Consider the following 24,091-nt stretch of genomic DNA (forward strand, 5'->3'; position numbering starts at 1 on the left):
ACCACTGCTTGTCTGACATCAGCTGCATTTAGAAACAGTCACGGTGTGACGCAGCCTCAGCTTCTCTCTTCTCACTCTTCAGCTTCTCTCCGCCCATCTCTCCTTCTCACTTGCAAAGGTTTGATTCCCATGTGCTCCTCCCCTGTTGTCATTTCTCCTGTTAATTGGCCGTATTTCTAAGATATTCCCATTAGCAGCGTTAAATATAGCTCCTTCCCCATAGTCCATATAACCTAAGCACGCACTTCAAAAACAGCTTCTTTCCCACGGCAGTCACAGCACTTAACACCCAGTGAATTACACACCTCACAGCCTATACTGTACAATTTGAACTGATCTGTATTCAGTGCAGCTGTACTGGGTACCCTGGAGAAGTCAACTGAACATATTACATACAGACACAGTGTCTGCATTTATTCATTCATTCACTATATTTAGCACTCAGGGTTAATTAGCAATCTAGGCTGAACCAATGCCTACCTGGTGCTGCATTGCATCTACACTATGTTCTCTTTGTTGCTAAACAGTAAAAAAAAAAAAAAAAAAAAACATCATGAACTACAATTAGTTATTAAAATGGTAGTAATGGTAAATCAATTGTTCTTATTACATTGATCACTTTGTCATGATTACCAATATCCGTCACATTTACAAAAACCCTATTTCGGCCTTCGACATGATATTTATGATTTATCGCCTTCCATTATCTGTTTACCGTTTGTAAGCATGAAAGATGACAAACAACTACAAAAAAGGAGCAACATAACAACACAAAAGGAGCATCCTGCTGTGTTGCTGGAGCACTCAAGAGATTGTATGTAATGTTAATGCCGTATCCAGGTCAGTAAAAAAAAACAAATATGATCAGGGTTCAAAATACCAGAAAGCCTCATTTTGGAAATTTAGTGGGAGCTCTAAAATATTTGAATTGTTGCTACCACTTCCTGTAAAAATATGTATTTCCTGTCTAGATTCCTGAAATAAATAATAATCGTAAAGTACGTGTCAAAGTGCAAAGTAAACACAAATTGTTGTGCATGTTCACGCACAACAATGTGTGTCTAATTAACACCATGCTGTCTGTTCCTGCTCTAGCCATCCACATTAGCCTCAGAAATGATAATAATGTTGACTAATTAGTACATTTAAACGGCCCTGGTAAATATGAATGTGAAGAAACAGACAACACTTGATCATGACCATGAGACTAGTGACCACAGGACATTATTAACCCCAAACACTATTCCAAACACTATTCTCCAATCCGCAAAACAAGCTCACTTGTATTCATAAATTATGGAAATTAGATTTACTTAACACAGGTGTGACTTTCTTTTCCCTGATTTGCATACACGTTAACATCCTTAGTCCTGTACTCACGTCTCTGTCCAGAATGCGCCCGGTGCTGTTGAGGTAGAGCCTCTGTCGTGCTGGTTCCAGTATCACCCAGTAGTCATAGTTGTCAAGCAACGTCAGTGAGATGGTTCTACCTGGGTCTTGGGCGCGGCCATTTATCTGCATGTTTTCCACCAAAACTGTACCTGTGAAGGCAGAGTAGTCTTTACTTAGTAAACGACCCTCTGGATGGAACAATACATCCGTTTTAAAAAACAAACAAACATGTTAGGCACTGACAAAATGTTTTGCTGTTAAAAAAGAAAATTGAAAAGCAAATGCATTGGATGATGATGGTCAATCAGCTGAAATTCAAATAAGTTAAAAATAAGGAGCACAGTTTTGTTAAATAATGCCCCATAAAACAAACTTGAATAACGGGTTTATAATATTAAAAACAGTACAAGAGGTTTTTTTTATTTATCTTGTACAGTGTTTCTGGGGGGGAAAAAATAAAATAATAACATGACTATTTCAATGTACTCCTGTGTTGACCATTCAACAGCCCTAAAAGAGAAGAGGAAATAATGCTAAGATATCTGTAGACTATTCCACACAATATGTAGGGACATCTCTAAAATTGATAACTATCATCCTTGAGGGCACCAACACTTTCGAGTTTATATTCCACAGCTTTCAATCAGTGACTGATTACACTTTTACTTATTTTTAAACAGCAGCCCTCTGGGATAACTCTCCCAAAGCCTGTTAAATCTGAGGTTTGTTTTATTCATTAGTAGCCAAATTGGTTGATCTACGAAATAACTGGAGGTTCATTAAAACAAATGAAAAGGCCAGCAGGAGCAGTGATAAGATGTTTCAATTGAGATCAGCGACACAATTATTAAAATCCAGACTGCTTAGTAAAAGTACACCTAGCTGGAAAAGTGAAAAGCAAAAGACTAATATTTCTTCTTCCATCTCTCCGGAGCAATTTACAATTACCTCACTCAGGTTTCCTGGCTTGAAAAATCAACTAATGGCAACAACAGAATAAGCATTTCAGTTACCATACACAGAGTATAGTGTTATTTCCAAACACAAGTATATTTGGATAACACATATTCAGTGCAGATTTTTTTTCTATTTCAATGTCTAATCAATTAAAAAGTTCACAGCCATTAGGAGTTATAGCTAGTGATGTGTCCTTTCGTGTCGAGGCTTCGATGCGCGTGTCGAGTAATCCAGGTAGATTTTGGTGAAGCGCGTATCGAGGCTTGTCTCGATGACGTATGTGGTGACGTTCGAAGCCTCGCGAGCCGCCCGTACCACGTGACTGATTCAGAAAATGGTTTGTGTGTTTGCCGTGCGAATTGAAATATAAGGGGCAGCGAAACTCAATGGATTTACCCCTTCCTCTCTGTACCAGCTTCATGTGTGTCCGTGAAAGGGTATTTTATAAAGCAGGCGAAATAGTCTCAAAAAGCCCAGCACTGTGGAAAAGTTCTTATTTTTACTTAAAAATTGTACTCATCAACATGGACTAGCAGAGCCGAGGCTCGAAACACCGATGCTCTGACTGAAAGTCGGATATTCTAACCACTCACCCACAGTCACATCACAACCCTCTCCCAATTTGTTTCGAGTTTTGATTTTGACCCCGCCATTATATCATAAAGATAGACACAATAATAATAAGTTAATAATTGATGTATTGGCGTCACAAACATAATTTATTCAATTTAAAGCTTCACACACCAAAGCCATGGTGTCGTTATGATCACTCTGCTTGTTTTACATGTATTGTCCACTTGGTGGCGCAGTAGAGCAGATGAAGCTCTATGAAGCTTCGGCACATGAGCGAACCAATTGGATGGAAAGCTTTAATGCTTCAGGAAGCTTCATCTCGCCATCACTAGTTATAGCACCATGAGAGAGGCTGAAATACCCGCTGTATATATATATATATATATATATATATATATGTATATATATATATATATATATATATATATATGTATATATATACATATATATATATATATATATGTATATATATATGTATATATATATATATATATATATATATGTATATATATATATATATATATATATATATATATATATATATATATGTATATATATATATATATATATATGTATATATATATATATATATATATATATATGTATATATATATATATATATATATATGTATATATATATATATATATATATATACGTATATATATATACATATATATATATGTATATATATATATGTATATATATATATGTATATATATATATATATATATATATATATATATATATATATATATATATATATATATATATATATATATATATATATATATATATATATATATAAATAAATAAATAAATAAATAAATAACCATATATAACCCAACTTCAGGTTCAGCAGCTCTTCACTGATCCAGATCAGGACCTGGTCCTTGGTCTTCTGGGGAGCCGATGAGACGAGTCCGTTGCCTTATGATATGCTGAGATACTGTGGAAACTCAAAGTACTTGACAGCTGTAAAACCTAAGAGGGTGGTTGTGCTTTAATGTGATTTTTTTAATTACTGCCCCCATAACATCTTGAATTTCATTCTTTCATAAAGCAGTTTCATCCATTTTTCAGAGTCACTCAGCCTCTCTGGAAGGAGCACAGATGGAAGTGTGATAGAAGCTTTCGCCTTGTAATTATAATACCCACTCCTGCATTTTTATGCTACTATTAATGAGCATGCTCCCCATCTGCAGCAGTCAGGGTTTGATGCATTTGTGTGTTGTAATCACAAAGACCTATAATTATCTGTCTTACTTGCGCTAAACTCTGTCTGAAAAATGGATCTCCTAAGAATTTAATTTAAAAGTCAAAAGACCCCCCCGCGTGTTCATTAATCTAAAACACAGCTTTTCATAAATATATTTGCCTCAGTAAATATACATCGGGTCGTAAATTACATCGTTAATAAGATCACAAGGAAGGGCAGAGAGAAGGCCCTCTTTCTTTCTCAAGTTAATTGAATTTCTGCTTTTTTTGCGTTGACAGTCGATACTCCCACTGTTCTGGGTATTTGTTGTTGTCCTCATCAGTCAAAAGGATGCCAGAGTCCGTCAGACTTTAACAAACAAGTGCTACCCTGAGTTCCACCGTGCTGAATATGTACTTCATTTCTAAATAAATAAAATCCCTCTCTCTTTAGCAGCCTGTGATTCAGTCTGGCTCATCTCCGGTCAGAGGAGCCTCTGATCTGGCCTTCACAGTGGACCAACCAACCCCACAGAGACGACACAGAGGGCTTACTTTTATCCCAAATATCAATATAGTTGGCATCCGTAGATGATGGCACCAGATAAGTGTGGAGGCCTGTTTCTGATAGGGCTCCAGGTTTATTATGAACAAAAAATAAAAAGAATAGTTGCATTAAGCTGCATCGGTTTGAGCATGAAGTCCTGTTTGAAATATGCGTTGAGTTTAATCCAAGATCTTAATTCATAAAAGGTTGACAGTGCCACAAGGAAGCAAACCAAAATAAATAATAGAGCGCCTTGCTAGCCAACTGTTTACGGCGCACATCGTATACAACGTCCGGGTTTGATTCTGGACATGATCTTTGACGCATCCCATCTTTCTCTCCCCACCGTTTCCAGTCCGCATCTATGCTGTCATCCATCTCACAAAGAAAGAAAGAAATAAGTGGGTATGATAGAGTAATACCAAACAGTTAACACATAACTACATAAGTAAAGGTCAATGATACTATTGTTTCAAAAGGCAGTCAGAAAACAGTTAGTGAGACTATCTTTTCCAGCATCTTTGACAGGTGTTTAATGGTTCTCTCGTCACTCACTGTTCCCGTCTCTTTTTTTTTTTAATGCACCACTTGAACCTCTCCTGCAAAGGTTTACACTTGGTCAAGTGACTTTTGTAGCATCTCAAAGATCTGTTTTAGTGGGCAAAAGTTCTGGCAATAGATCAACTGTCTGGCTTTCAGAAATAATAACCCTTTGTGAAAGTTTCAGTTTGTTTTTTAAAGCTTATCACAGAGTTTAAACTGCCTTCCTGATAACAAGAAATGAATGAGTATGAAACAATAAGAACAATCTGTTTCAAGTGTTCTACATCTTTGTGCAATGCTTGATACAGTTGATATAGTTTAGCAGACTGGGCTGGCACTGGGTGGCCGTAACCAACACAGCGCTGTGCCGTTCCTCCACTCTCTGTGAAACTTTAGTGAAGGTAATTTCAGAACATCTCTGAGGGGACCCTCATTTCTTTATGGCATGTTTTCAAACTGCCTTCACACTCATAATATCTATTAAGTGGATTCCTCCCCAAAACTAGTCTGGTGACTTTCTTTGTAATGTCCCATTTGGATTAATGTAATTCCCCTTCATCTGGATATGGTAAAAAGTTTCTTTCTGGCACTAACATGAGATAATATTTCCCTACGCTGGCATCACTTCGCTGGCTACTTAATTTTAGAAGTGATTTCACCATCTTACTGATTACTTTTAAAGCACAGGGGACGACTCCATATGCGACAGCTTGCTGACTGAGATCCTGTGAAGTTCGTGTTTTGGATGTTCAAAAGTCCAAAGACCAAACGAGATCAGCCTTTGCAATTCAGATACCTCGAGTCTGGAAAGAGATAAATTAGGATCTCATGGCCCAGTTTCCTGATAATGAACAATCTTAAGAGTGCAATAACATTTATACTGACAACCATAATGTTTTACAGGTATTTGATCAAACACCACTTCAAAGTGAGTGCATCCACATTTAGAACTCACAACTTTGTACATTGCACGGATGTTAATAAAATATGCCTGTGTTCATTAGCATTCACATCTTAGGTACCATTTAATCAGATATGTAAATGAAACAAAATGCTGCAATGAAGGTTATCAAGGGTTGAGAAAACGCTATGTAGATTCTTCTCTGACTACCACTTCATGTGTGTTAAGTGTTTTTTTTAATATGTATATCCTTCCCCCTGCACACAAAAAATACAACATGTAGGGTGCATTACTCAATAAATATACAAATAATATCAAGTATCCTACATCCTTTTCCATCACAGTCTTGTGCAGCCATGACTGTGGGGCCTCTGCAGTGCATAATTACTGTCTGAGCAATGATGCCTGACATGACTAAGAGGAGGAAGAGGAGGATGATCTAACTTCAACACCTGAGACATTTAAAAAATGAACGTGTCTGTGTGCTCACGACATGTGGGGTGGTCAACCAGCAAGTAAGGAAACTGTGAAATCACACTTACTAAGCAGGGTATTCGTTTAAGAAAACTCGCACAGAAGTGTTTAACTTTCTTACTCAGGCACAAACTCATGCACATCCAATACAAACATGAGCACAGCTGTCAAGAAGCCCACTGTGCAGCATGCACTGCAGAGACAAACATAAGTGCATTGCAGCCTTCACCAAATGAGGGGATGTAATATCAGTGCCATCTTAGCACTCCAAATGCTTAATTACTTTTGATATAATTTGACATGAAAAAACATCTGTCTGTTTATGCATGTCTGCCAAAGTAAACTAGAGTCAAGAAAACAAAGGAGGGAAAAAAAAGCTGCAGCTGTTTTATTCAGTAATTGGGGATCCCAAATGGTGTTGCAGCAATCTCTTCCTCCGGGAATTATAAAGATGGATATGAATGATTTTTAATTGCCTCCCATATTGGGTGAGTTGCATGTCATACGTAAGTGCATGCTGAGCCGATATTGGGCCTTGAGCATCATTTTGTCAATACAGGGCATAAAATTAACACCCAGCTATTCTTGAAAATGTAGTAGATTTCCGCCTGATTGAAACTATCAACTTTTTCTCATCACTTTGGCAGACAGCTAATTTGCCTCTGTGGATTGCCCAAAACAGCGCAACTTCACTAATGCAACTTTCTCCCTAAACTCAGTTTTAAACTACACACTTTTTCAGCAAAACATGCATTGAATACAAATATCTTAAACCGCTTCACACATACAAGATAGAACACCCGATATGAATCATATAATATATACACATTTGCTCATTAGCACTGAACAAAGAAGGACAGATGAGGATGGGTCTGTCAGGTATTTGGTCAGAAATAACAGTATCGGACACATCAGAACTTTGACCTGATGATGGTGCTAAATGAAAAGTCAGGGGATCATAAAAGTGACAAAAGGCCTTTTTCCACAGCAGCTGTTTTGATATGTCATCAGAGGGTAACAACTGGTAATTAACATGAATTATTGCCCTGTTACATTTAGGAAACATTGCTGCTGTGAAAAGGGTATTTTGACACCCATAGCGCCAATAACTATATGGCCATGAATGATGTTCAAGCATCGCATTCATCACCATGGGTACAGAAATCTAGTTAATAATTGTCAGACTCCGTATTCCAAGCTGTAACATTTTATAGAGGCTGGAAACCTGCGTCTTCTGCTACCTGTCCCAACACACATTGGTGGTGATACGTTGTACCACAAAAACACACACACAGTCTCAATAAATGAATAAAGTTAGTTGTCCCTTTTCTTGCTTGATAAATAAGCCTGGAATAATTGGTTCTGCGACATGTATAGACTGTCGGTACAAGTATGTTTGTTATACCTCGTTAGTTAGTTTTAATAATGTCTGCCTACATCAACTGCTCAAGTTGAAGAATGATATATGATTAAACAATTTCACACACCTGCTAATGAATAAACAATTCCATTTCCAAGCCTAATATGAAACACTTGACAATAATGAGGATGTTTTAATCACCAGCCTTAACTTTCATTAAACTCAAAATAGATCTTTTGCTGTGTGGTAACAGATGCCACACTGCAGTCAAAATAAACTAATGCGCAAACAAATGTGACACATTATTGTTTAATTCAGTCTGACCCACATGTGCCACATAGTCAGGATGATTTCATATCTCTTGTATAATCATAATATTCCTTTTGAATGGAAGCCAAAGAAGCAAACTGGTCCAGCAAATTAGTTTTGACAGTGCAACTTGCATACATTCATAATAATGAATGATTTTGTAGGCCGTATTACAGTGTGGTGAGGACGGTCTAGGCAGCCAATCATACGAGTAAATGGATGAAAGAGACTGAACAACAATTGATCTTTATATTCATCATTGTAAAATCTTATTGTAGGGTGATTATATTTTATTTACATAAGAATCAAGTCATGTTGAAGGCTTTCCAAGAGATAAACATAATTGCTTTGTTGCAGGAGATTGTGTGGAGAAAGGCAAGATGGACAACACAGTCTTAATAATGATGATGCTGAAAAGTGCATTAAGCCATCAGCACCGTTTCTAAATAGACAGCATTAAAATAGAAAGCTGTTTTGGCTTTTTCTGCTGCAGAACAACACGCCTATTTTGCCTCCATTATTCGGAGGAAGGGAATTAGGCTTCTGGTTTGTTTTAGGACAACAATAAACATCTGTGTGTCATTTATGAAAATGCAGCCTTTTCATTGGACTTTTTTAATGCTTACTGCACACTCGTCATTTTGCTGCGGCGGTGTTTTCCTAAGAAGCCTGTCTAATGAGGGTCTCCCCTGTCTGTGTTTTGTCATCAATTATTGTGCAACTATTTGTTGAACACTGACGACACATTCTACTCGGCAGGGAAACAACCTCTCGGCTGAGCGTGCGCACGCACACATCCCGAAAGAGCATGTGAGGACGGGACGTACATTCTCTCTCATCGTTCTCTCTCATCATACTCAGTGTTTTGTAGCTGAGGCTAGTGGTGGTAAAATGTATAGTACCATGCACAGCGAATCGCAACTTGTTTATCAACACTATTGCATTATTTATCAAAGGTAATATAATAACGCTCCTGGCCGGACTGCTATGAGCAGTCAGCTGTTTGGCCGGCAGCCGGTGCTTATTGAATGCCGTGATTGTTGCAAAGCATTGTACTTAAAACCCTGAGCTAGCAATTAATATTGGGTGTTTTGTTGGCTGGAACAATCCATAACCTCACTAAAATGTTATATTACTAAATTAAATCACTTTTACATATCACACATTTTCTACAGACTGCGGTCTTGTACTATTCCTAAAAACTCACTTCTTGCTCCTTTTGCACAAGACAGTTACATTTTCAAACTTTTGGAACGGATGCATTAGCACATGATGTCCTTGATCAGGTCATTGGAATGGCATCGTATGCAATCGTGTAAATGTCCGTGGATTGTACATCATCGATATTCCACGTGGCGTTATCCAGGGTTACGGACAGTGAATATGCCAGGCGTTGCAAGACCGTCATCTAAACCCTCCAAGCCCCCTAAAACAGGTCAAACCCGTCAAACAAGAGCCTTGTAGACACAGCATTCGTTACGTTGAGGAACATGAAGGGGTGTGTGAGACGAGCTCCGATGAAAAGAGAATAGACCGTTTGTATCTATGACGAAAGTCCTATTGATGCTGTAATACCGAAAGGTTTGTGTATGAACAATGAACACATTTTGAACACAAATGAACACATTTTAGGGACATAAATAGCAGGGCACGTTAAAGAGGGAGGGAGCTCAACTGCTTTGAATAACATTGTAATTGTTCAGGATGAGCAGATTCACATGCCTGGTAATAACCGTTCAGATATTGCATTTTACATTAAGAGTAACGGCTAGCAGGAGACATATTATCGATAACATTTGGATTTGATTCAAGGTTAAAATGTGCACCACATTAGTCATAATGTGAAACTGGACAACCCATGAGTCATATACTGTTCACCAGTAGAAGTGTGTGCAAATTAAAAAATTAGGGCGTCGAATAAACCACCACAGCGTGACGCTGAAGTGTCTATAACAATCTCAGATAGTATCTGAAGCTCACATAAATGTGAGCTGTCCGAAACTCTGATTTCAAGATCCAAGCTTTTCGTCTGTGATGTCATTCTGATTTACGGCCTGAAGCTGCTCCGTTGATAGTGAATGGGAGACTGACTTTACGCATTCCAAGAACGTTAGCCTGAAAGATACTCATGGTATTGGAACCGACTCTCGTCCAATGACTGCCATCATTTTTAAGCCGTTCTCCATGCAACTGTATATTGGAATGACATCAGCGATGGGGGCAAACTCAGCTTTCTTATTTCTAGCGTTGGGAGAGAGTGATGAATATCCCCCAATACACCCCAAACAGTTACAGGTCATAGGAGAGACTGCTTTATGTTTATAGTCTGACAGCTAGATTTAACCCAGGCAGTATTTCCTGATCACGTTAAACAACGTGTATCCATATTTGCCATTTGCGATTCAGTCATTTATGATTCAAAAATGTCCACATTCTTTCAGAAAAAACATTTCACTCCCTATAACGAATACACTACCTGAAAGATTGAGTTGTCCCATGTGAACAAAAATAGCTATGTGTGACACATTTTGCAAGAGCTCTAGTGTAGTAGGCTATGCACCAACCACATTTAAAACTAAGAACAGGGTTTGCTTCTCCACATGAGTGAATACTTTGCAGTCGCTTCATACTTTTTCCCATCGTCTCACTTGAGGTGAGTGAAAACATTCTAAATATCTTAAAGTCCCACCACAGTTTCTGTTAGTCAGACGCCATGCAGTGCGAGCTCATTAAAAATAAAACAAATTAACTGTCAACTTTCTGTATTAAAATAAGTTCATAAACATGTGACTGAGAAACAAGGTTTCTCTAATTGGGGGTATGGTATTCAGAGGAACTTGGTACATGCAGCTAGATGTCTGATCTCTTGGCCATTAGCTGCGTTCTGTGTGAAGACTGCTCTTACACTACAAAGTGTGTCCTCCCACTGTGCCGTGTGACTCCAAATACTCTGAAATCCATGAGCTGAGGTGTCACATACGGTATCAACGCTGCACTTCAAATAGTGCAGTCGTCATTCAAAAACATGGCAAAGCACAGTGGGGGAGAAATCTCATTACTGACCAAACATGGGTTTTATACTAACCAGGTTACTGCAGGACATGTAAACTCCAAAGTGCTGCTTTAACACGATTTCTCAGAAGGCATCACTATATCCGCCAGCCTGCCTCTTAATTTCATTGTTGTCTTTGGCGCATATTTCATCACCCCTCTCCCGCCTAATTTGTAAATGACCAATGATAACTTTCCACGCCAATCTAACAGCGACTAACACCAACAGTGATCAAGAAAGCCGGCGCAAGAGCGGCTCAGCCTCAGACTTTACTGTAGCTGTGTTATAGATCGTAATAAGTTTACACTTTAATGTCTCAGCCATAACTAGAAATGCCCACTCAGCAGATAAAGATCTCCGTCAGGTGTGTCTGCAACAACCCCTGCTGTGACTGCAAGTGTATCCGCTGGTTCTTTTTTTGCACATTTGACAAAACGCTCTAACTTTAATCTATGCAGATATCTGCCTCGGCTCTGTGTAGGCGCACGGTCCAGGAGAGCAGCCGCAGCGGCTGAGCACCAGCAATGTAGTCAGCGGTGTGTGTGCATACTGGTGATGTCTGTCCAAAACAGCTGGGGGCTGGTAGGGGCCACAGGTAGATTAGTTCCAAATCCATCTAGTAGAAAACTTTGACCTGCTGGTGCCGCCAGATGAAAAGCCAGGGCATCCCCATTTTTCCTCTTGGGACTACAAATGCTTGCACAAAATGCCATGGCAATCCATCCAATGGTTATTAAGATATCTACGTTTAGAAAGTGTTGGATGGAACACTTTGTCATCCTTCGAACAAACAGCATGTCAACAGCAGTCAGCAAACTGCTACAGCCTTTCCACATTAACTTTAAGGTTATGTAGGCGAGGCAGATCTGGATGTTGTGTAGCTCGAGAGGTAAAGTGGCTTGTTGGGTAAAAACAAGGTTGAAGGAACCTCAAAATTGCTCCCACTGTCAATGGATGAATCAGAAGCAAACTGTGAAGCACTTCTTCCCACAAAGAAGCAAAAAAATAAGTGCAATCCATTTGCCACCATTGTCACCATTTTACAACCATAATGAACCAATCTTCACAAAAACATGTATAGTGTTGAACAGCACATATTTCATTTTGCAGCGCTTGAAAATGAGATCCAAACATGAAATCTGAATGACCAATCATTTTAATGTCTGTTCAGCCTAATGTGAGGATTAAACTAATCCACGATCTCATTACAATATGTTGGGAATTAATTAGAGAATACTCCATATCTTTTTAACAGAGGACTGCAAATTACCAGCAGACCTAACACAAATAAATCCAACAACACAGAGTTGTCTGATGTTTTACTTTTAGAGTGACACAAATAGTTCCAATTCTGTTGCCAAGTCAATACATACTTTCCTTCAATACCAGAGACGTAAATAGCCACTAATAGGTCCAACAAGCTGTGGAATAATGTAGGATATACTGTTCAATCAATATCTAATAACAAGGGGTCGTCACAGAGCAATAACTTCCTTGGTCTTGCTGTTGACGAGCTGTGTGCGACTCTTCAAGACTCATGGAGGTTTTGATTCCCCTTAATTTCATTGCAATGTTAACAGTTATGAGCCCAAAAATGGCAGCGTCATTGAATTCACCCTAAGCATTATTATGGTGTCCACAAACGTGGCATCATTGTTTTAGAGAAGCAGCTCCATGATCTCTCTACTGATGATGCCATTAATACAGTGTTGGCTTTGCAGCTTTTGTGGGAGAAAAAACATCTTTAAATGTCAAGTGAGTTACAATATAAAGGTGATTTTCTGTTTTGAAACCTCACCTTTTACATAATTGGTGAACAATGTGTTTGGCACATTTAGTTAGTGTTGCCCATGCAGAGTAGGGACCAAGTGTACGCACATCCAAAGATCCATGCTACCAGACTAACAGTGTGCTTTGAGGCCAACACAGTAGACTGTACGTATTGCAGTGATCTCTGCTCTTGTCTGTGCCACAGTACAGTGTGGAAAACTAGCAACATCATTCTGCTCTATAGTCTCTTCACGTACACACAGTAGGGGTAGAGGGGGGATGCTGCAGAGAAAGAACACAGGGATTCCTTTGGAGGGATGTGAATTAAAAAAGCACATTCTTTGATGACACTATTAATCTACACTGACAATTCTGCTATATTCTGGGGGGAAATAATGCTGTGAGGTTTGTGTGCTCCCACCAGGACTTCTTAAAAAAAGGCATTTCATTCTATCAGCTTAAAAAGAAAATCTGGTGTTAAGGGTTCAGAAATAAATAATTTGGCTGATTTTAGAAATGATTTGCATCTCAGAGACATTGATATTTAAACAAGTGAATCCAAGTATGTTCATGCAAATAATATTACAGTGCAGCGAGACACATGAAAGGCCTGTTTTATAGCGTAATCAGGATAAGCACAAAGTGATTTACAACAGGAACAGAAGCAATTATGGTGACCGTTTATCTCCACAATATCCTATAATTGCTCTCTTTATTTGCAAATCAAAATATGTTTTCTACTTCTAAAGAAAAACAATAGCATTAACACACTAGTGGTCTAATTAGGAGCAAGTAGACGAGAAAGTACAGGCTATTGCGACCCACTTTAAAATCTGATTAACAAAGACCTTCAGCATCTGGAAATCAGACAGAGTTTACCATAAATTATGAGATAAAAAAAATTATAGCTTGTAAGGTGCATAAACCATACCAAAATAATGACATACTGGTATAGTCACAATGTACTATATTATGTAGTGTATAATTGAGCCTCACTGCGTGTCCCGCCTCTGCTCTCTAATCCACAAGGAGCAGGTGTTGTGCACTAATCCCGCCTTTCAGCTACGCTCTAATTTTATATATCGATGACGTAGCAATCATCACAACTGGACATGACCATATTGAGACCAGTGTGTGTGTTTGTAAAAGAAGAAGATAAATTGTGCACACACATTAATTTGGCATGAACAGAAACACACATACTGGGACACTGCAGCCAGATTTCCTTTTCTGCTAAATGACATTCATTATGGAAGAACAGGAATGTCCAAAGTCCGAATAGGGGCAAGAAAGCCAGCCTTGTAAGAATACCAAACATATTGTCAACTTGTTTTCAATAGAAGTGGTTTATCTGACCTGACCCACTCACCAAACAGAAGGCACTTCATTCTGACTTCAATGAGAACTATTTTGAGGTGAGGAAAAGACCATGCAGCTCTGAGACACAACAACCCCAGACTCTGGATTCAAGGGTCAGGGTTAAGTGCTACACATGGGGTTAGAGCAGGAGTTAGGGTTTGTACACAACTGCCTGCACACTGGCACTGACAAGGGGTGGGAAGTATATAACAGCAATTTGTTTAATTAGAAGTTTGGTTTTGGCATACTGTGGAAAATGCCTGCATTGTACAAATCAAGTGATTAGCATGTGCACAAAAGGTTATTTTCACTAAAAAACATCTTGTATTTATTATAGCTCGCGCCACTGGCTGCCTTGTGTCACAAACAAAGGTGAAGTAAATAGTTACACTACATGTGAACCAGATTCTATTTTGTTCCCTCTATTCCTGCTATGTATCCAGATGACGCTAGCTAAACTGTCTGCACTTATCAAGCTAATGTCAACAAGCGTGAAAAGAGCAGATTAATTAGTGATCAATTCAGTTTAACTGTTGAAACCTATATTAAACTGGGTGTTGTCATTGAGACATATTGTACAGGCAGTACAGTATATATCATTATTGGGTTTGGCCAGGCCTATATTTAACACAGACCATGTACTGCAGAATGTGTTCATAACTTCTCATCACTCTGTCACCATTTATAACCAAAGTAGCAGCTCCCACATAGCAGTAGAACAGAAAAGTGCATATACCCATTCATAATGAACAGACAGGTGTTATGAAAGGCATTTCACTCTACAAAATGAGTCTGTAATATAATGTAAATATATATACGAGTCTGCAGAAAATTACCTCAACAAGAAGCATTGGTATGACAATCATAGTGAATGCTCTGGAGATGCTGCGAGTAACATAAACTGTATACTAATACAACAATATCACAAATTTTGCATTATTCATGATATCTTCACACCTGTCAATTATATTTCCTGAGCATCAACTCAAAGGCAGCCATGTGGCCAGCAGTTAGGCAACTGTGTTCACTTGTGAATTGTCACTTGAAGATGGAGCAATATGCCGTACAGAGACCAAGACTTTTTCACCCAACTTGGCAAAGAGGTTACAAATTATTTCCTTGCTATCTGTACAGGTTCTCACTGAAAACACCATACATCAATTTGCTCCCCTGCTGACAACGACTATTGTTTGAAAACAGTTGAATTCAGGACTCTGGGTGTTACAAGATTTATCATCGTAAGGCATAGCGCTACATGTTTAGTGGTGTCTAACAGCAGTGTGAGCACACTGTTGGGTTAACCTCGAAGGAAATGTTACTTCCAGGTGCATCTGCTGGAATAAAACTTGCAGACTTCTCATGCCGGTTAAGTTGTAATGAGGAAATCCACCCCTACATTTGAATGACACATTTAAATTCCAGCCAGTGTGTTTCCTGTTATAATGTGCTCATTGCCCAACAGCTTTGCTTTTAAATTCCAATTTAATATCCACTGTCTAAAAGAAGCATGACAGATTGAAGGTTAATTTCTAAGGAAATAAATCAATTTCTATATTTTAAGGGTTGTGTGGGTTTCTTCAAGTTCTTGTTTTGTTTCTTATTTAGCTTTGTTGTCCTTGTTTTTACCTAATTTATATCTCTGTATATATGCAAAGAGAGAGCAACAAAAAAAAAAAAAAAGTGTACTCTTCCCTGGCCAATAAAGCTGATTCTGATATAGTGTGCATGAACAGACAACCTAAAGCTCCAACTAAAATATAGTGGACTATTGGACTGTAGCATCTGCTGATATGATCTGATAGGATCCGGACACGACTCATGTGATCCGTTGCACCCCTAACAAGCTAGAAGTCGTGTCTGGGAATATAGACAGGAGAAGAGAGAAATAAGTCGACATAAAGAGAGAGAAATGCTACAAACAGAGACATGTTAATGTTAGGAATGAAGCAACAGAGAGTATGGTCGAGCTAATGACACGCTCTGTGCAGAGAAACAGTGTGAGGGATTGAATTAACTTTTAGGAGAGACGCTAATGAGTCCACGGTGTCTGAGAAAAACACACACAGCCCGGCTCAGCTCATTAATTCTTTAAACCTACTAACACATTTAACACTTTCTTGACCTGCCTCCAAGCCCTTCAATACTGGAGACAAACCAGTAGACACAGGACCTGGTATTGTGCTCAGGAAGAAAGCCCACTCAACTCCAAGAGAGCTGCAGAGGTGAGACCTTTACAGGCTGCATGGTAGCATCTGCACTCTCCATTTTCTCTGTTTGCCGTTTCGAGGCTGCTCTGTGGCCAGTTGTCTTGGGTTTAAAAACAGAAGCATGGAGTCTCAACACAACATGCGAATAAGATGGAGGGGAAGTGAGGAGATGACAATAGACCAGAAAAAACAGCTGAAGCAGAAGATTTAAGCTGATCTCTTTGTTCGTTTGTACAGACTCTGGCGCAGTTGTCACTTCACTTTCTATCAGACGAGCTTTGTGAAGTTGACTTTGGTGCAAGTTCAGAGATGAGCGTGAAGAGGCGGGGACGAGACAAGGATATTGTTTCCTTCCAAAAAAAGAGTGTACTTTCCATCACATGAGTGATTGGTCTGAGTACTTGGAACACAAAAAGGGTTTAAAGTGATGGAAATGTAAGAAGCCGCTCTTAGATGAAGTCTTAGTTTTCATCACTATCTTATTTAAATGACAGTGTTTCCCTTACCGCCCTAATAGGGGGGCGGGGCGCCCCCCTGAAGAAACCCCCCGCCCCTCTGTAATAGCGCCAGATCACAAATCGTCATTTAAGGTTCTCTTTCCTATAGAACAGGTCTACACCTTGCTATGTTATGAAACAAACTAAACGGCCGTTTTTTATTTATCCTATCTATCTTTCTATCTATCTACACACACACACACACATATGTCTCTACATGGTGCCGTTAACACTTCTCTGATCTCTGTATCGTGCACGGCAGAATTCCGCCCTGATGCGTGCGCGCGCGCGCGCGCACACACACACACACACACACACACACACACACACACACACACACACACACACACACACACACACACACACACACACACACACACACACACACACACACACACACACACACACACAGGTGAGCACTGAGCACACACACCAGCGGACAGAGAGCGTAGAAAAATATGTGGCATGAAAAGCAGACCGCTATATCTGCGTTTTAAACGCTCCCAGGGTGAAGATGGCAACAGTAGCTCTCATGTGAGGAGCACCGGAGTTGCTCGGCGCAGCTCTCCTGAACTCAGAGCAGCTCTTCTGCTCCAAGTGAAAGAGTCAAAGTGCTCGGGTCTTCTACCCAACAATGAGCTGCTGGCTTCACATACTACAAAAGTGCACGGGCATAAAACTAAGTCATTCATAAATACATGGAGAAATGCCTGTACTTTCGGGTAAATGTTTACTACGCTGTTAACAGGTTACACTTGCACATGCGCGACTTGCCGATTTTTGGGCGTTTTGCCAGAAGTCTCTGTGACGTCCTTTTCTGCTGCTGCGTCTCTCAAAACATAAAACAGATCTCAGCTCAAGGTTGAGCATGAATTGCATCAAATCTACAACCCCGTTTATAAAAGATGTGAAGAGGCTCACTGCAGCCACTAATACTGATACAACGTGATGGCTCGCATATCTGCACTCATTCTGTTTTGTTTGGCAAAAAAAAAAGCTTAGTTTTCCACAATGAGCTGTTTAGTAGTAACTAAATATTAGTAATGTGTTGCACAGATAGAACTTTATTTTCATTGTTCTAAGTCAGGGGTGTCAAACTCATTTTCACCCTGGGCCACATCAGCATCATGTTCGTCCTCAAAGGGCAGGTTGTAACTGTAATACTGTATGAATTTAACTCCTCCCGAACATAATGTTAAATAACTGTCTTTGTATTAGATTATTGTTTATTCAAGTGTAAAAATATTGTACATGCATTTAGGGCTGCAACAACGAATCGATAAAATCGATAAAAATCGATTATCAAAAGTGTTGGCAACGAATTTCATTATCGATTCGTTGTGTCGCACGATTATTACGCCGGGCAATAAGTCGCGGAGAAGAAAAAAAAGAGAGGAGCAGAGCAACTGGCCGGCCAGCGTTTCTGAGATTGGAGTGAGACACGAGAAAAGCTGAGGTTGTGATCTTCTCAAAAATAGAAGATCTTTGACAAGTCGAGTCTTGGCCAATCAGCGTCTTCATGTTCCTCAAACTTGTCTTTAATGGAAGCTAGTCAGCTTGCTATCACGTTAGCTAACGTGTTTGGGTTGTGTATTGTCGTTAAAGTTACGTTATGTTCCGTTACAGTTCAGTCTTGCTTGTAAAAAAAACGTAACGTGATGAAACATGCCGTCACCACCCCGGTCTGGTTCAGTTCACTCTGTCACTCGTTAACATTAAACCGGCACACCGGCGGATCTGGCTGCAGGTTTTTTTTAATTTTGTTTTACTCAAAGTAGAATGAAGCAAATCACGTCGTTGGGCTTAGCCAACAACGTGACGTCGTGGTCATAAGAGACTCAGAATGAAAGAATTTAAGGAAGGGGACGCTCTATATGTAGCAGTACAGCTTCCCTCTGTCCCAGTATTTCATACATATTGATAAAGCAGGGTATGCTAAATGCAGCCTCTGGAGGGATCAATTACAGTAAAAAGGGCTCACATTTGGCAGATGTAAAGCATAGATGTGTATGTTTTTAGTGTTAGTCAATTTTGTTGTATTAATTAACAGCTCAGGGATGTTCAAGGAGCAACCTGTTTGTGCACTTTCTGAAGATGTTTTGCACTGTCACTTCTGTTTTTGAATAAAGGGTTGGAAATTAACGCTTTTTTGATAAAAACATTTTTTTATCCGATTCATCGATTAATCGAAAAAATAATCAACCGATTATTAAAATAATCGTTAGTTGCAGCCCTACATGCATTTATATAATGAAAAAATATATGTAAGCAAATTTCTCTGTTACTATGACAGAAATCCATTTAATTTAGTGTTAAGAAACCCACATTACTAAATTATAATAAATATACAAAGACAAAGATCAAACGCATGTTATTATATTAACTTTCTTCAAAGCTTTTTTGTCACAGTTGAGAAGGACATAACTGGTCCAACAAATAATTGTGAGCAAATAAGAACATGCATGTGGTCTGGGGCAGTGGTTCAACTGGTCTGGGGCAGTGGTTCTGAACTGGTCTGGGGCAGTGGTTCTGAACTGGTCTGGGGCAGTGGTTCTGAACTGGTCTGGCTGCAGGACCCACCTTGACCCCTTAATGACAAGCTGAGATCCAATGCGAGGAACATTTTCAACTTCTCAAATTAATTTAATGATATGGTGCAGTTTGAACCTGAGAAAGTACAGAATATCACAGTATGCCAACACAAAAAAAAATAAGTTTGAAATATTCCCTTTTACACTCAATTAAAAACCAAAAAGTGCATCTTAAGCAATAAGAATAATTTTCTTTATTCTGTTATTTATAAAAGCACAGATGGAGTCACAAAATTAAGTTATTTACAGAAAAGGTTTGAGAACCACTGCTTTAAGTGTTTGTGTCCCCCCTCGAAGCTGTAAACCTAGGGGAAACACTGAATGAAGTTCATTTACTTTATAGGACCTGACTTAAATAACAATTAAATACTTTCCACACCTTTAATGTGGAGACCTGCATGCAAGCTGATTATGAGCCTCATTCTGCTCATCAATGGTGGCATGATATCAACAACTTGCCTCACTGTTATCTTTCTTTTGCACGGCTTAAAGACGGATGATGACTGTAGCCATTATGGGAGGCTTATAATGAATTACTCTAATCGCTTGACAGAACAATTACTGTAAGTCTACTGTAGCCACATTGCATCAGCTATAGGTGGAAGCTGGACCACCGGCATGCTCGCCTTGCAATGGACTACCACTTCACCAGTAGAAACAAAAATCATAAAATACAGTTTTATAAATCAATTTGATTCCCAAATGAATGACGATATATAAATTGAGGCTCATCTGAGGAGAAATAAACCTCACTTTAGAATGGCAGATACACCACATAAAAGAATGCTAAACAGCCTTCTTTTTAATAACGCCCTTCAGCAACACTTGTTTCAGACTTCCTATAAGCTGTTGCTCAATATGCAAAAGGTTGAGAGGATCCTCACACGCTTCAGGCAACAGTTGATACAAATCATGAATTTGCAGAGACAAGATAAAAGCTAGGAGACGGTCTGCTCATTTATGGACACACTGATTTCCCATTGCAGTTGTAGGAAGCTTCATGTCAATAAGAAAACACCCTGCTCTCTTTCCTCTCTCCTTATATCCAGCTGCCCTATTCAAGAGATAGAAATCTCTTCAATCTGATTAACTGCTTTTGGATTTATCTTATAAGCCAAATAAGCGAAAGAGCCTATAGAAATAAAAGCTTTGAGTTCCCCATAGAGATCTACTCTGCAAGAGAGTTAGACTTTATATGTTATGTCTGGCACCTGTCAGTGGGTCTGCAGAAGCAGCAGCTTGGATAAATTAAACATGCAACGCTTCATTTGAGCAACTGGGTTGCTATCCCCTTGTGACTATCTCCTTCTCTAAAGTGAAAACCTCCAAGAATAAAACACAGCACGCTAAAATGAAAAGAAAAGTAGGGCCAAGAAAACAGGGCTTATTTCCCAATCTCTTAGCCATAGTCTATTGACTTAACAGAGTCAAATATGACCCCACCCTCAACAATCAATGAACAAACAACTGTTGATCAAATACAGAGCTTTGAAAGTTGCATATACCAAGTTGTCTGAGCAACACACCTCCTCCACAGGGAACCCTATATCTTCTTCGCTCTTTGGACTGAATGTGTTCTCCCGAAGAGCCAAGGAAAGCAGGATTTTAAATGCATGTGTTTGTCTCTCTTTTTTGACCTAGACTCAACAAAGCCAGACAAACAAGTGATTATGTTGTTTGCTTTCCTATTCACTGAGATGAACGCATATATAAGGTAAATGCTCAGAAAAGATGGAATTGTATTAAGTATCATTTTTTTGGTTTCTGTGTGACAGAAGAAAAGAGATGAAACACACTTAGGAGGATAATTGCTTTGGTCAATAACGGCTGGTTGCCTGTTTTACATTCCATTATGGGGAGGATGGGCCCTGGGCCGTTTCATCACAGTGAGATAAATAAAAAGGACGGTGGAGCCAGAAGAGACCCGTATCCCAGGTAAATGAGTACTTTATGAGGAAGATTAGCGCAAATCCCTCACACACAGAGCATCGGCGCATGTGGGGCGAGGGAGGCTTTCGGATGCAGGCTTGGCTAGCTCTATCTCACACATTCCCCCGGCAATCGATCAAAGCCCCAAATCACAGCTGCACACACAGAGGAAGGAGTAGGTGAGACCGCATGACAGTCGGAATTGGAGGCTATTGCATTGACGAATGGCAGACTCATCTGACACAGAGCCACCCAATTGTGCTCTTGGGATACAAATATGCACATAAGGTGCATGCATTATGTGCACGCAGACAACATTTTCCTCACAACCACCTACAAAGTAGTGCCCAGAGCACATATTGCAGGGAAGTGGAGTAACTGTGGAATAGTATTCTGATTGTATAAACAAGCTGTGGATTTTATCTTCAGTCAGAGCTGCTCATTAAACTCTATTAACCTGCAGTACTAATATCTGCAGGGAGAACTGACTGAGACAAACACACACCTGCTCCTTTTAGGGTAATGCATTTTTCATTCCCACAATCGACATATAGCTCCTCCCCAAGCAGCAGGCAGCAGTAATTATCACATACACACACACACATGCGCGCACACACACACACACACACTCTTCAGCAAAGACTGCAGATGGCAAATGCTCGACACTTGTTACGAAGAGGAAAGTGAGAGAGAATAGAGAAGAAAACTAGAAAGAGCTGAGAAGTGGGTGCAGATGATGGAGAGGCCACAGGAAGATGAAGGAAGAAAGAAGAGAAAAGAAGGTTAGAATAGTTTCACCTGATCCACTGCATGACTATGGAAAGCCTTTAAAAATTTCAACATATAAAAATTTAATTTTGACTGATTAAAATGTGAATTTAAGATATCTGTAAAACCTTCTTTTTTTTAATTAGGCAAATTTGATTTAAATAATTTAATTATAGATATTGGTCAATCCTTTTCCATAAAGGTACTGAATATCTACAAATGTCAAAAATTGCATTTCAGAAAGTTTGGACATATCAACAAATCATTTCATATTGTGGGCATCATTAGGGCTGGTGAAGTAATTTCCTCTTCGGTGACAATGAGTTGCATAACAGTATACGCAATATGTGGTAATGTTAGGATATTTGTAGGCATATTGCTGCTTTTTAAATGACAAATATGACAGTTTAAAACTAATTAAATATGTGTTTGTTGGTCAAGGGGAAAAATTTCGATTGCCTCTCAACGGACCACAACCTGTCGACGGCGAGCCGGCGGCTCATAGCTAACTGTGCTAACAGCTCTCACAGTGCACACAACTGCGATAGTGCTGACTAGAGCAGTATTTGACCCAGGGGGAAGGTGGGTGCTACGCTTCCTCAGCGATGCTGTCGGTCGGGACGACGTTATCAGCTGTAACTGCCGTTGAGAGCAGTGCAGAGCAGCAGCTGTGAGCTAGCCAGTGGGGCGAGCTCACATGCACTAACAAGCACTAAAAGCATGCACAGCCGGCCCAGTTCATCTGGTTGCTGGTTGTTCCCCCGTATATACACGGCGCTCCATTGCAAAGAATTATATCTACAATAAACATTTTCATTTGTGATGAATTCATAGTTGATGTCAAGAACTGACCTTTTGACAAGTGAGAAATGAATTGTAGATATATTTAATTAGAATTGCAACTAGTGAATTTAATTGTTTATATCTACAATTAATGCTACTGATTACATTTTAAAAAGATTTGCCATAGTGTGCATCAGCAATTCATGTACTGCTGTAGCACAGGTATACCAAAGTAAAGAGAACCTGAGAGAACTCATTAATGGAGCCCCATGTCACATCTGTATGCCAAACACCATCTGTATTCATTCAATCAGACACACACACACACAGACGCACACCACTGGGAGAACTGGCAGAACAAATAACCAAACCAAGAACAACTCAAATGTATTTATATTTAATTTAAAAATACGACCAGACTGACATCCCAATATGTCAGACAAAACATCTCCCATAACCAACCTGCCCCGAGAGATCATCAGCTGTGTGACTGTACAACACCGAGCGGTCCCGACAGGGGAAGCATTAATATGCATCGCATTACCAGAGCAGCAGAAACAATCCCAACAGTGTAATCCAAGCCACTTGAGTGAATACGCGTTTACCATACAGGAGCATAGGAGGAAGCGGAGCAAACATAAGTGAGGTGCGTAGGTGCCAGTTGGGCGACTGTTTGATACATACCGTTGCGGCTCTCTTCATCAATGGTCACTATAGTTGCCGGAGGGCCTGGCCGGGACAGCTTACATTCTGCATATGAATAAAGAAAAAGCAAATTGACATCAAAGAAGCTCAACCCCTCTGTGCTTGGTTTAAATAATTTACTTTGCAATCCCAACAGTATATTGTGCTTCATGGCAGCTTATGAAAATGACGGCATATTG

At 39.4% G+C, this 24,091-nt stretch overlaps 1 protein-coding gene across 1 annotated transcript in view; it reads right to left on the reverse strand.

The window, feature by feature from the left end:
• Window positions 1-24,091, reverse strand: part of LOC306746926 (protocadherin-15-like) — a gene marked incomplete at both ends in the record, with an annotated part of 133,932 nt that overhangs the window by 97,743 nt on the left and 12,098 nt on the right. Inside the window, 2 exons of the mRNA XM_079229912.1 lie at window positions 1,381-1,541; window positions 23,892-23,957. Of these exons, the coding sequence (XP_079086038.1) occupies window positions 1,381-1,541; window positions 23,892-23,957 (227 nt within the window). The remainder of the gene's footprint in view (window positions 1-1,380; window positions 1,542-23,891; window positions 23,958-24,091) is intronic.

This window comes from Taurulus bubalis (genome assembly GCF_910589615.1).
Source record: "Taurulus bubalis genome assembly, chromosome: 14".
Lineage (NCBI taxonomy): Eukaryota > Metazoa > Chordata > Actinopteri > Perciformes > Cottidae > Taurulus > Taurulus bubalis.